Source organism: Muntiacus reevesi, chromosome 11 (assembly GCF_963930625.1).
Source record: "Muntiacus reevesi chromosome 11, mMunRee1.1, whole genome shotgun sequence".
NCBI classification, from domain to species: Eukaryota; Metazoa; Chordata; class Mammalia; order Artiodactyla; family Cervidae; genus Muntiacus; species Muntiacus reevesi.
The window spans coordinates 69,777,050-69,791,705 of NC_089259.1; the positions used below are offsets into that span (position 1 = coordinate 69,777,050).

At 41.8% G+C, this 14,656-nt stretch overlaps 1 protein-coding gene across 1 annotated transcript in view; it reads right to left on the reverse strand.

The window, feature by feature from the left end:
- LOC136144155 (ATP-binding cassette sub-family C member 4-like) overlaps positions 1 to 12,184 on the reverse strand; it is a 143,314-nt gene extending 131,130 nt beyond the window's left edge. The window contains 3 exon segments of the mRNA XM_065901813.1: positions 2,985 to 3,209; positions 11,506 to 11,626; positions 12,129 to 12,184. Coding sequence (XP_065757885.1) covers positions 2,985 to 3,209; positions 11,506 to 11,626; positions 12,129 to 12,184 — 402 coding nt within the window.
- Positions 12,185 to 14,656: the final 2,472 nt, after the last annotated feature.

Below are 14,656 nucleotides of genomic sequence, written 5' to 3' on the forward strand. Positions count from 1 at the left end.
GCGTTGTTTTTGCTTTGGCTCCATCTCTTCATTCTTTCTGGAGTTATTTCTCCACTCTTCTCCGGTAGTATATTAGGCACCTACTGAACTGGGGAATTCATCTTTCAATGTACTGTCTTTTTTTCCTTTTCATACTGTTCATGGGGTTTTCAAGGCAAGAATACTGAAGTGGTTTGACATTCCCTTCTCTAGTAGACCACATTTTGTCAGGATATTATAACAGAATATTACTCAGCCTTAAAACGGCATTAAATTCTGACACCTACTCCAACATCAATGAATGTTGAAGACATTGTGCTACATGACAAAGGCCAGTTACAAAATGACAAACATTGTATGACTCCAATTACATGAAGCACCTAGAAGACCTAGAGTCAAATTCATAGAGAGGAGAATGGTGATAGCTGTTGAACAGAGGGGGGCTGGGCAGTTAGTATTTAATGGATTCAGAGGAATAGTTTGGGAAGATGAAAAGTTCTGGATAGTTCTAGAAGATGAAAAAAGTTCTGGATAGATGAAAAAGTTCTGCATAGCAGTGATGTTTCCACAACAATGTAAATGTACCTAATGTCACTAAATAGTGTGCCTAAAATGAGTTAAAATTGTAAATTTTATGTCTGTATACTTTATCACATTTTTAAAAATCAATGATCAAAAGTCAAAAGTAAGTTTACCAAAACTGTGGAAATGACAAGTCACTTTACATATGATACCTCCCATAAGGTAATTGCAAGTTCAGCTGAAGAGAGCACTAAAATGCTGAATGGGCTATCTTGGGAAATGCAAATGTACAGCCTTAGTGATCTCCTTAAGACCTGCCCAAGCCTGGAATCCACAGTGTAGACAGACTATGACTATGAACTTAGCAACCATTCCATTTCTAGGGCTCGTCCTGACTGTTCCCCAGGACCAGCAATCAGGAGATGAGGCGTGTGTGTGAATCATAGATGTTAAAAGTGGCCTTTCAGAGCTGCTCAGCAGCACCAGCTTTGCCCTAAGGAATCAGCCCACCTGTGATCTGCAGAGAAGTGTCATATCTGCACCTCAGTAGGGCTCTAGATGTGAAGCTGGGCATGAGTAAATTTGTCTTTCCCACAGTTCTTGAATTTCAGATTATGTCTATGGTTTAACCTCCATGATTCCTAACTTCATATAGGGACAATTCTTTTAGGTATAGTCAAGCCAGCAAATAAACACCTTGGGAAATGTTTACATTCACACAAGCTCATGTGTCAGGTCAGATTGGATTTCCCAAAGGCAATGCTTCAACATGTTAATGGGAAAAGGAAAAAATATATATATATATACATAAACAATGGCTCACCTGTGCAGTAAAAAGTAAGCTTTGATTGAACTATCACCTCAAGCCTAACTGAAGGTTTCCACAGTGCAGTTCTGGTGATATTTCATGCACATTTAAACCGGAGCTGAGCATGATCTAGAAAGACAAACATCTAGCTAATTTGTGGAGGAAATTTAAGTATTTGTCTCCTAAATGGTAGAAGGTACAAGAGAATAACAAAGATGATGAATGACAAGCAAGACCCCTGACTAAAGTGTACAGGCACCACTGCCATTTCCATGTCACCCTGGAGGAAACTGGCTTAGATGTTGTAGCTAAATACAGACAGAGAAACACCAGGGCCCCGGGTTCACACAGCCCCAAGATTAACAACACTCTGCTTTATATTGCAAGGAAAGATGAGAAAAAGACACCTTGCATTTTGCCAAGAAAAGCATTCTCAAGAAACAGAAGCTCTAGATAAGAAGCAAGTAGGTGAAAGAAGCAATAGTTCTAATTTAAATTTTTTAATTTTAGCTTTCAATAAGGATTTTATTTTTAATATAAATTATATATTTTTAAGCCATGCAATATGATGTTTTATTAGAAATACACATTGGGAAATTACTTCTGTAGTAAAACCAATTAACATATTCATCATCTCATGTAGTTATCATTTTGTGTGTATGAGGTGAGAACACTTTAAGATCCACTCAGCAAATTTCAAGCATACAATACAGTTAAGTGGGATTTGTTTTTAAAGCAAACAACCCAGAGCAAGAAGATACCCAGGAATAAGTTTATACAAAGACTTTCAGCTCTTGACATGTTATATCTGTGGAAATTTCTTTTAAAGACACTTGAAATCCTTGCTACTTTTATACTAGCTAAGACCAGGGTAAACTATGAAATAATTTTATGGCATTTATCAATGCAAAGTCACTGAATACATCAAATCAGGTCTTATTAAAACTGCTATAATGCAAACCAAAAACAAAAATGAATTATTGTAATATTAAAATAACTTAAATGAACAGCAAAATATTCTATCCAGAATTACCAAAGACAATGGAAAATTTCAAGTTTTATCCCACATATCAAACTATTTTCTTAAATACTAGTACAGTAATCATAACTATAGAATATAGTGAGTCTGTATTTGGCATGGATTCTATTTATATTTTTCTTTAGTTAAAGAAGTTTTACTGAATATGATTAGATGGGCCATGTAAAAATATAATCCCTTTCTCAAATACATTCTATTCTTTTAGATTTTTTTTATAGATCCAATCACTGAAGTTCAGTTTCAAATACAACTTTGATATAAAGGAAGGTTTTAATGAAAAACAACAACAAAATTTCCATAAAGACCTCTATGAGACTTAGGCAGGAAAACATGGAAAATCAATTTGATACTTTCGATACTTAATTTTTAATTAGATTTCATTACAAACTTAGTCGATATTATGCAACAGCCTGTGGCTAAAAGTTATCAAAGGCAGCCCTGATCTGATCTCAATAGAAAATTTTTCATTATATACTGGTAAAGTTTGCTTAAATGACAACAAACTTGGCTTGATTCAAATAACAACCTTCTCTAATAAGATGTAAATGATCCTAGTTACAATATGTTTAATTTATAGAAAATTTTCCCTAAATGTTCCTGATCCTTCATGGGAGGGACACACCGAGTGACACTCACCTTGCGGTAGATCATATGGCACATGGCTACTCTCAGCCTCATCCCCACTCGCTGAATGTGATAGAAGTACAAGTGGTGCAGAACGGCCCACAGGAGCACGCTGGCGCTCAGCCCTGCCGCATAGGCGTAGGCTTCGTGCAAAGCGGCAGAATCATTGGGATCATAGTTTTCAACATAACTAATCATTTTCCCCAAAAATATCGGTTGAACTACTCTGGTGCCTTCCTAAAAGAAAAGAAAAAAGCCTTAATTAGAAATGCAAGCCATATGTGCTTTTCTTAACACAAGCTTTACTTTTATTACCAGCATGTTAAAAAGACTTGACAAAATGCTACATCTATGGCTAATCTAAAAATAAACAGATTTTCTATCTTCTAGAAGATAACAGTTTTAGCCATAAGTCAAAATTTTCCATTCAAAAACAATAAAACTCAATACATTGTGCTTAGTACACTCTGGAAGTTCAATAAACATTATAACCAACACTTTAGAACTCATTTGGCACAATACTAAGTCATTCTTAGCCTAAGGGGAAAAGACGGCAGAAGAAGGATAAGGGATTTGCTTCCATATAAACAAGCCCTACTGGAAGCCTGCCCTGTCCTTTCTACACTCAACATCCCTGCCCAACAGAAAGTCAAGATGGCTCATGTGTGGGAGACACACTCTTACCATCTTCTGCTTTAAGAATCTTTATGAACTGAGATACTGGCACAAGCATATCCACTCTTCCCCACCCTGAACTGCACATGTCAGTACAAGAGAAGAGAGTCCAGCCTCGCTAGAGTATTACAAGGAAACCAGGCTTGGGAGGTTGCCAGTCTCTCAGCCCCTGGGGACTCTGTGTCAATATGTCTCTATCCCTGAGAAGCTAGGATGTTCCTCAGAGTCAAAAATTAAACACGGCAGAAGTCAAGCTGAAAAAACAATGTCTTCTGTGGTTCACCATCAGTCACACATTGAAGATGCTGGTAGAGGGGAAGTGTTACCAATTCTCTCTTCCCTAAGGCAAAAATTGAAATCATAAACCAATGAATTGGGGGATTTTGAAACAAGTTTCTTTCCAAAAGCTAATAAAGCAATTTTCTAAAGAAAGCAATTTTCTTTCCCAAAACTAAAGGCAAAAAAAACTGCAACACTTGCTCACCCGCCAAATGGCCACTCCAGCCACAACTTACTTCTCTCTAGTCAACCCTTGAAAGTCCCTTTCTCCCCCATCAAAGAAAATCAAACACTCAACACAAATCCAAGATACCAAAAGTAAACACCTTGGCCCTCAACACTTCCTCCACAGACTCTCAAAAGACAAAATGCCAAAAGTTTGGAAATCTTTCTGGAACTTGACTTCAGAATAAGCTTTTCCTTTTAAGCAATCCCACCTTACTAACACAGACAGGGTAAACAACTGATGGGCTTGCTTTGATAGCTCTCTTCTGTCAAATGTTGAGGAACCCACATATAAGAGGAAGGAAAGGAGACCCCAAAACATCAAACATGAAACAAAACTAACAAACATTTTCTGCTCAACAAACTAGTGCCTGATCAGGATATTCACAGAAAGTTGTCCCTGTTCCTCAGATGGATATAACATCAAACTCTAACACTCTTGTCTTGTTCTACATACATGGACCCTCAAGTTCACAGGTTGCACCAACTGCCTCACCTTCCACAAGGTCATGGAAGGCTTCATCTACTACAGAGTAGTAAGAGATCACTGTTTATTTAAATGAAGAATTATGAGTAGGATGATCAGATCAGAGTAGAAGGATCAGTTCTCAAGGACACTAAGGCTCACCATTACACTTTTGGCAAGCCCCATCATTTACCCCTAGAGGCACTGTGAGCTTAAGAAGAGTCCCTCATACTGTACACTGTAAAATATAGACTTCACTGAGATGAAATCTGGAGGCTCACACAAAGAAGCAAGAATTTCAGCCCAGGTATGGCCAAGGGCAGTCCAGTGTTGCAGCCTGCAAACCTGGGGCTCTCCACCAGAAGCCCAGCACTAACACCTGCCATCCCAGCCTTTCCTGAAACTTGATTCTCTTTGAGAATCACTGTTGCCCGTTACTCAGCTCTCCATTTGAGCCTGGTATCATTGCAATTACAGCAGAAATAAGAGTAATGTCCTGCACCAAAGAGAATACTGAGAGATACAACAAATTCACCAAAAATGAGTACAAAATAAAGGCGGGTCATTACACCTAAGTGTGTCTGGAATTTTCCACTGAGAGACAGTATTTAATAACCCAGTTGAGCAAACAACCTCATTAAGAAATAATGCCATGGCCTCCCCTGGTTGTCCAATGGTTAAGAATCTGCCTGCAAATGCAGGGGACACAGGTTCCATTCCCAGTCAGGGAATATTCCACATGCCGTGGAGCAACTAAGCACGTGTGCCACAACTACTGAGGCCATGTGAGGTATGGAAACTACTGAAGCCATCACACCTAGAGCCTGTGCCCTGCAACAAGAGAAGCCACTGTAATGAGAAGCCCACACACTGTAACCAGAGAAAAGCCCTTGCTAAGCAATGAAGACCCAGTGCAGTCAAAAACTTTTTTTTTAGAGTAATGCCAGTGGTGAAGAACAAGGAAGCCTGGCATGCTGCAGTCTATGGGGTCACAAAGAGTTGGACATGACTGAGTGACTGAGTAACAGCAACAACAAATGCCAGCCCATGGCTCATAGCTTCCACTCCTCTGTCTGCTCTTTTTTTTAAATCTTATTTATTTGTTTACTTATTTATTGGCTTGCTGGGTCTTCACTGAGGCACATGGGCTCCTCCTTGCTGTGTGGGCTTTCTCTAGTTGCAGTGAGCGGGGGCTACTCTCTAGTTGTGGTGGTCGTGCTTCTGCTTTTGGTGGTTTCTCTTGTTGCAGAGCAGGGGCTTTAGAGCACGCAGGCTTCAGTAGTTGCAGCAAGTGGGCTCAGTAGTTGCAGTTGATGGGCTTAGTTGCCCAAAGGCAAGTGTGATTTTAGTTCCTGGACCAGGTATCAAATCTGTGTCCCCTGCATTGGCAGGAAAATTCTTAACCACTGACCACTAGGGAAGCCCCTCTTCTGTCTGTTCTGGATGCTAATCTCAACGAGTGAGAAATAAAACCATTGATAAAATGTTCATTGGCAAACTTGAAACTAACCAAATGAAAACCTTCTGGATAGCAGGAACAAGATCAAAAATTGTTCCCATAAAGCCTTGATCTTTGACACCAATCTATGACCCAGTAAATATTCTTTCCACTGTGAGACCATAAAAGATTTTTAAAACAGCCCAAGATAATACCACAACAATCATTCAAAGTTCTACAAGAGTCTCCGAGTCTTTTAGGCAGAAATTTTTTGGTGGAAATTTTTTGTTAGTCAGCCTCCTGAAAGCACCTGACATTTGGGCTCACTTCTTGCTACTTAGGGGAACTTCTCACAAGGATGGATGCTAGAGCCTCGTCCAGTCATTATAGTTTTCCACTACATTTCCACAAGTACTTGAAATGTTTCTTCCCCAACCCTACAATCTCTGAGAAAAATTGAGTAATTCCTGAGATGGCCCAAGCCACTACTGTAAATATCATCTCTAGCTAAAGAAAGGCTGGTGGGGGCACATGTGAGAAGTTTATAGGAAAAGCAGCTCAAACTAGAATAGGGCTGGGTTCATTATGGGGATTTAAGTCTTCTCTGTAGACAAGATTCTTCTGTGATTTAGAGACATCTTTCTCTTTCTGGTACTGAGAGGAAGACATCTTTACAAATGGAGATTTCCTTTGTCACTGTAAATGTCCCTCAGAGAAGAGTAGCTTCTGCTCTGTCTTTAGAGTTTCTCTTGTGTCTAGTTCTCAAAAAAAAAATCAGTTCAATATAATATTTGTGCCAAAAACACATATTCTGAGGTGACACTTTCAGCTACCTTTCAGTCCTATTTGATCTTTGTATTTTTGGCATATTTTTAAACACCAACATGAAAAAAATAAAATTCTGCCAGAAGCAGGTGACAGAGGAGCACAGAGCTGTTGTAGAACAAACATCTTCTCTAGGCGCTGAGCCTTCAGTGGAGGCTGTGTCAGGAGACGAAACCTCAGGACGGAATGCAGAGAACACTGACAACACTGTGCTTCAGAAATCAGGTCAGCCATTTGCAAGTCACATGACTCCCAGACCATCGTGTGTCCTTCTTCACCCTCAGGTCCTTATTTACCTCAAGGAATGGTGGGACAGCTAAGTGAGCTACAACAGTGCTCTAAAACCATCATTAAAAAACAAGTGTAAGCTATGATTATTTTTATGATACAGAAGTCCTGGGAAGAGACCAATTCTAAATGGCAGAGGCTCATTTACAAAGGGCTTGGAAAACTCAGTGCTGCTCACTGACCATCATAGTAGAACAACTCTTGAGAAAAGTCATTTATAAAAGCCAATATTTCTGGACAGTAAGTAAAAGTTTCACTTCTAAGCAGATATTACCACCTTTACAAAAAGAGGCACCTTCTTCCCTGACTTCTTAAAGAAAATGGAATAGGGGGCATGGGAATGAATAAATTAGGTATGGGAGTTTAAGAGGTACAAACCTTCAGCTATAAAAAAGTCATGGAGATGTAATGTACAACGCAGGGAATATAGTCAATAATATTGGAATAATTTTGTATGGTGACAGAGGGTAACTAGACAGAGGGTAGTGGTCACTTTGTAATGTATAAAAATATTGAATCACTATACACTATATATCTGAAACTAACAATGTTTAAGTAAATAATACTTTAATTTTTATAAAAAATTTAATGAGAAAATAAAAATTGACATATGTCTTTATTCTAAATGGGTTAAAAGGCATCACCCTCAACTATGTTTCAAGGTCATCACTGTGGCTATTACTAACACCTAATGGCTAATGCTACGCTCTCAAGAACCAGCAGGGCGCACACAGCAGGTCTGCTCTGCAGGTCCCTGTCTGCTCTGCTCAATGCCCCCTCCTCCTCTCCCTTGCTTCATGGTCCTCAGTGGTTGCTCTCAGCCCACAGTATCTGTGCCACCAGCAACTACTCCTCAGCCTCCTGGGTTGAGCTGAAGTGAGGGACACTTGGAAGAAGGGTAGAGAAATCAATGCAGAGACCACTATAGCTCTCTGGGAACCAGCCTGAATCGAGGCACAAACCCAACTATGGGACTCAGAGGATTCTGTTTACTTCCTGCCCATCAGCTGAGCTCTGAAGTGAAGATTTACATAAACATGTGCTTCCTACTTTCTCCACCTAAAACCGAGACAATCAGCAAGTGGCTTTGGACAAAGACCAAGTGACCGGACAAGGCCAGGCCATTTCTTAGGGTCGCAGGAAGAATATATAAACCCTGGCCACTCCTCCCCTTTCAGGAGAAGGGACTGGGTGAACCCACTCTGGCTCTCTGAGGTCACCCCCTTTACACACCAGCAGGTGGACACCTCACCTCTCAGAGAGAAGCACTAATGACCTGGGGAGGTGGTCTCTGTGTCTCTGGTCCAGGCAGAGGCTTCAGGCTCCTCCTCTCCACCCTGAGGGCCCTGAGCAGGCAGAGACCTGTCCTCCCCACCCGCGGTCCCTGTGGAGGTGCACACAGGGGCCAGGCGTGCTGGGAACTCACTGTCCTATTTTATTTAGGGGTGGCCTGTGTGTGCTCCAGGTTGAATATCAGCCTGGTACTTGTTTCCCAAAGCATAATGATCACTCTTCAATTTTCATAGGACAGAGGTCTTCACACTTTGAAATCCTAACCCCAAAAGCCTCGCCATGGACTGGCATCACCTTGCCTCTTCCCACTGGTGCTACCAGTAGGACCCACACTGTGGTTGGTCACAGCACTGTCTGGGAACCATGGATAATCTATGAGTCAGTCTGTGAACCAGAAGGATTAAAAGAGGGCTGGAGGCCACAAAGTAAATGTGTTCATGTTTTTGAGAATCCTGAGCTGAGTTTAGATCTTCTACTACATAAAATAAAAGACCATTTGAGGATGGTAACAAGGGGTAGGTGGCTTCCTAAAGAGCTCCTGGTTCATCTGAAGGTAGCAAGATGCTATTTCCATTATTAACATCCCAATCACTTCCAGCACCTCAGGGACATGATCACCTGGACTGTACCCTCAATTATGATCCCCAATCTGACTTTCTGCTCTAGTGAGTTCTTAGCATCCTACTTATTATCCTTAGGCCAAGTTCAGGATGCATGTATCTGAGACCCTGAAAGCAAAGCTTTCAAAATGAGTCTTCCTGGGAGTTCCCTGGTGGTCCAGTGGTTAAGACACTGTGCTTTCACTGCTGTGGCCCAAGTTCAATTCCTGGTTTAGGAACTAAAGTCTGACAAGCATGTGGCTAAAAAGAAATGTGAAATAAAAAATTTTTAAAAGATGAGCATTCCTAACACTGGACAAGGTATAAGTTATTGAGACGGCCAAGATGGTAAGTCAGAGTTCCTGAGAGATAAAATATCACTCTGTCCTTTATGCTTTATGTGACCATGGGCACACTATGGAATTACTTGACACTCAGTGTCCCCTCTTCTAAAACAAGGACAATATTGTGACTACAACTTTGAAATGCAGTCAAAGGAATAAAAGTGATATAACACACAAAGTGCTCATAACAGTTTCTGATATGAAATTTTTTTGAGTACTTACTATGTTATTACTGTTCTGTGCTCAGTCATGTCTGACTCTTTTGAGACTCATGGACTGTAGCCCACCAGGCTCCTCTGTTCACGGGATTCTCCAGGCAAGAATACTGGATTGCATTTCCTACTCCAAGGGATCTTCTCGACCCAGGAATAAAACTCACGCCTCTTGTGTCTCCTGCATTGGCAGGAGGATTCTTTACTTCTAGTGCCACCTGGGAAACCCCACTGTTATTACTACACTACTGATAATATTGGTGCCTCCTCACCACCACGGCTAATACTCAGTATGATCCCGTTACTGCTACCAGTACTACTACAGAGGATGAACTCTACATTTACCAGGTCCTCAACTCCTCTCTTCTCTGCCATCACCACCAAACACCAACCACCCTCCTAAAAGAGGCACCAAGCTCTACCAGTTGCCGCTTTACATGGTCCCCAAGCCTGGCCTTCCTGGATTCCCAGCAAGAAGTATTGCTGGGTTGGACAACTTTGAAGTCAACGCTCCACCTTGCCCTCACAAGGCACTGAGGTATCTCAGTGGTCAGAGCCCTCTCTAAGGTGGCACTCTACCCCACATACCTGTCCCAACCCTCTGGCCGATGGCCAACCCACGTTTGTCATCAGCGAGAATTCCATCCCCCAGGACCACCCAGTCACCTGTGAGCTGACAGATTCTCTGTCTCTCCAGCTGTGTGGGACAGACTTCACCTGCCCAGATGCTCACTGCCCTCAGTGCCCTTCAGTACAACACAGCCTTTAAACAAGAGCCACAACACCCACCTGTAAACCCCCTGGCCCACCCACCTCACTCTGGCACAATGCACTGAGGACAACCCACCACCTTCTCCACCTAAAACACCCCTTTCACAGCAACTGCATCTTCCATCCCTCCTGTTCTCACACACTCACAGCCCGCCCGTGTCTCTAAGGCAGCACTAAGGGACCACAGAGAGCACGAGCCACCCAGGGGGGCCTGCAGCAGACCTCCAGCAGGTCAGCCAGAACAGGGGGCTGCCGGCACTGTGTCCCCAGGTGGACTGTCCTCTGGGGGGTCTTGACCCAGGATCTTCAGGGTCACAGAGGTCACTGACTTCATGGCTTTCTGCCTTTGGTTTGCCCTCCACATCCCCTCCTCCACCCTCTGCCAATGTCAGCTACCAAGACTCTCCCTTCAGCCAGCAAACCACCCCCACAGCCAGGGCAGAAACCAGCATGGCTGGTGCACGGATTCTCTGCAATTCATGGTAAAGATAGAGCTCCTCCCCACAGGAGGTTTTGGCCTCAGTGACCTGGCCTATGGGGAGGGGCAGCCCAGGGAAGGGTGTGCTTTTGGGAGCTCTGGGCAGCTCCAGCTCAGATGCAGGGCTCCAGGATCTATTCCACAGGAAGGGGAGGAGTGATGATCTCTTCTTAAGAAACCATTTATCAGAAGTTACCTGGGCAAGTTGACAATCATTTGCTGAGCACCTGTAAAATGCCTTATGTTACTGGGGTTGGGTCCAAGTTTACTTCCTCCAAACCACATATTCCTTGAGGTTGTGGTTCTTCTTTTGGTCAAGGATCACTTTTAGCATTTGTATCAAATACTGAGGACCAATATTGTCCTAATATGGTATAAAATGTCTTTTCTTTTCAGTGCCATCCTTCAATGACACTATTTTTTAATCCATTAAAAGGAAAACAGTTAATCTCCCAAAGGTCCAGTCCTTTAGACACCTGGCCATTCCAAAGATAAACACAACTGCTGAGTTACATCATGATTTCTAGGCATTTTATCCTCTGACCTTAAACTACTGGCCTCTTCCCACCACAGGTCCTGTTCATCTTAGTACTGATCCACATATAGTGAACAGCAATGCACAGCATGTAAAATATTTTACCTCAAGAAATATAAAAACTCCCCAAATTAAATAGGATTTCCAATAACACTTTGTGATTGCTTTTGTTAAAGAAGGCTCCCGCGCATCTTCCTCAGCTCTCAAAACTTCTTGATCCCAGTACCTGTGATGAGAAACAAAACACAGTAAAGAACAGTGTGTCCACCAAAGGGAAAACAAGGGCGGGACAGAGTGGAAGATAAGGAAGTAGTAGAGTGGAAGATACAGGGCGCTCTGTGGCTGTCCTATAAATGCTGGCTAACTGCTCACATGGCTCCTGAAAGATGAGTGGTGCAGACTGAAGCAACAGAAAAGCATGCATTAAGGGAAAAGTCTGTTTGGGGAAATGGGTTCCTGCCATACTGTACTGGATTCACAGGTCATGAGCAGCTCAGGAGGGCAGACACCCTTCTCCAGGGACCCCACCTCCAGGGCCATGGCTTCAGGCTCCCTCCACTTCTACAAATGCACAGAGAATATGGGCTCCCCAGCCTGAGGGTCTCAGTGTGCAGAGTCAAGGGGAGGAGGCTTAGAAGAATCCAGAGGAAGATAAAGTCCCCCCAAACCTTTACCCCTTTGTGGAAATTCTCACTCTCCCTCCCCTTCTCACTGCTGTCTTTGCTCACCCTTGCAGCTCTTCTCCAAGGTGCTGGGAGTGATCTTCAGGAAGCACCGAGTACATGTCATCTTCTTCTAGTCTCCGCTTGTGACCAATTTTAAACAAGGGATTTAGCCACCTGTTAAAAATTAAGAAAAATTGAGAGTGGCATATATACAAATTACACATGCTTGTCTAATTAAATCCTACATTAATGAGCTTTGTTTAAAAAAAAAAAAGATAAAAGAGGAAGAATCAATACAGTGAAAATGAGTATACTATCCAAAGCAATTGACACAATCCCAATCAAACTACCAATGGAATTCTTCACAGAACTAAAGCAAATAATTCCACAATTTGTATGGAAACACAAAACACCCCAAAAAGCCAAAGCAATCTTGAGAAAGAAGAATGGACCTGGAAGAATCAACCTTCCTAACTTCAGATTATACTACAAAGCTACAGTCATCAAGACAGTATTACTGGCACAAAGACAGAAATATAGATCAATGGAACAAAACAGGAAGTCTTTAGATAAATCCACTCACCTATGGACATCTTATGTTGCCCAAGAAGGCAAAAATATACAATGGAGAAAAGACAGTCTCTTCAACAAGTGACACTGGGAAAACTGATCAACTACATGTAAAAGAATGAAACTAGAAAACTTTCTAACACCATACACAAAAATAAAGTCAAAATGAATTTAAGACCTAAATGTGAGGCCAGAAACTATAAAACTCTTAAAGGAACACATAGGCAGAACACTCTCCAACATATATCACAGCAAGATCCTCTATGACCCACCACCCAGAGCAATGGAAAACAAACAAACGCAACGTAATTAAACTTAAAACTTTTGCACAATGAAGGAAACTATAAGCAAGGTAAAAAGACAGCCCTCAAAATGGGAGAAAATAATAGCAAATTAAGCAACTGACAGAGAATTAATCTCTAAAACATACAAGCAGCTCATGCTGCTCAATTCCAGAAAAATGAACAACCCAATCAAAAAGTGAGCAAAAGTCCAAAATGGACATTTCTCCAAAGAAGACATACACATGACTAATAAACACATGAAAAGATGCTCAACATTACTCGTTAATAGAGAAATGCAAATCAAAACCACAATGAGGTATCATCTCACTCCAGCCAGAATAGCCATCATCAAAAAGTCCACAAACAATAAATGCTAGAGAGGGTGTGGAAAAAAGGGAACCCTCTTACACTGTTGGTGGGAATGCAAATTGGTACAACCACTATTTTTGGAGAACGGGTGTGGAGATTCCTTAAGAAACTGGGAACAGACCTGCCATATGACACAGCAAATCACACTTCTGGGCATGCACACCAAGGAAACCAGAACTGAAAAAGACATATGTAACCCCAATGTTCATTGCAATACTATTTATGATAGCTAGGACATGGAAGCAACCTAGATGTCCATCAACAGATGAATGGATAAGGAAGTTGTGGTATATATACATAGTGGGATATTCCTCAGCTATAAAAAGGAACACATCTGAGTCAATTCTAATGAGGTAGATGAACCTGGAACCTATTATACAGAGTGAAGTAAGTCAGAAAGAGAAAGACAAATACTGTATATTAATGCATATATATGAAATTTAGAAAGATGATACCAATGATCCTACATGCAGGGCAGCAAAGGAGACACAGATGTAAAGAACAGACTTTTGGACTCAGTGGGAGAAGGAAAAGCAGGGGGTGATTTGAGAAAATAGCATCAAAACCTGTACATGACCATATGTAAAACAGATGGCCAGTGCAAGTTTGGTGCATGAAACAGGGCACCCAAAGCTGATGCTCTGGAACAACCTAGAGGAATGTGGTGGGGAGGGAGGTGGGAAGGAGGTTCAGGGTGGGGGACATATGTATACCTGTGGCAAATTCATGCTGATGTATGGCAAAAGCCATCACAATACTGTAAAGTAATTATCCTCCAATTAAAATTTAAAAAATTTTTAAAACAAGAATTAGATATGTCTTTACACACACACACACACACACACACACACACACACACACACACACAGATACATATACATTCTAATTTTATACACTGAGAGGCCCTGGAAGCAATGACATCCTGGTAGCAAAGATCATTCCAGCCCTCAGACCTTGGGGTTCTGCTTTTTAACCTACACAGTCACATTTTTTTTTCCCTTGTGGTGAGAATTTTTTTTTTTTTTTTTTTAATATTATTTTATTAGTTGGAGGCCAATCACCTCACAACATTTCAGTGGGTTTTGTCATACATTGACATGAATCAGCCATATAGTTACATGTATTCCCCATCCCGATCCCCCCTCCCACCTCCCTCCCCACCCGACTCCTCAGGGTCCTCCCAGTGCACCAGGCCCGAGCACTTGACTCATGTATCCCACCTGGGCTGGTGGTCCGTTTCACCATAGATAATATACATGCTGTTCTTTCAAAACATCCCACCCTCATGTTCTCCCCCAGAGTTCAAAAGTCTGTTCTGTATTTCTGTGTCTCTTTTTCTGTTTTGCATATAGGGTTATCGCCACCATC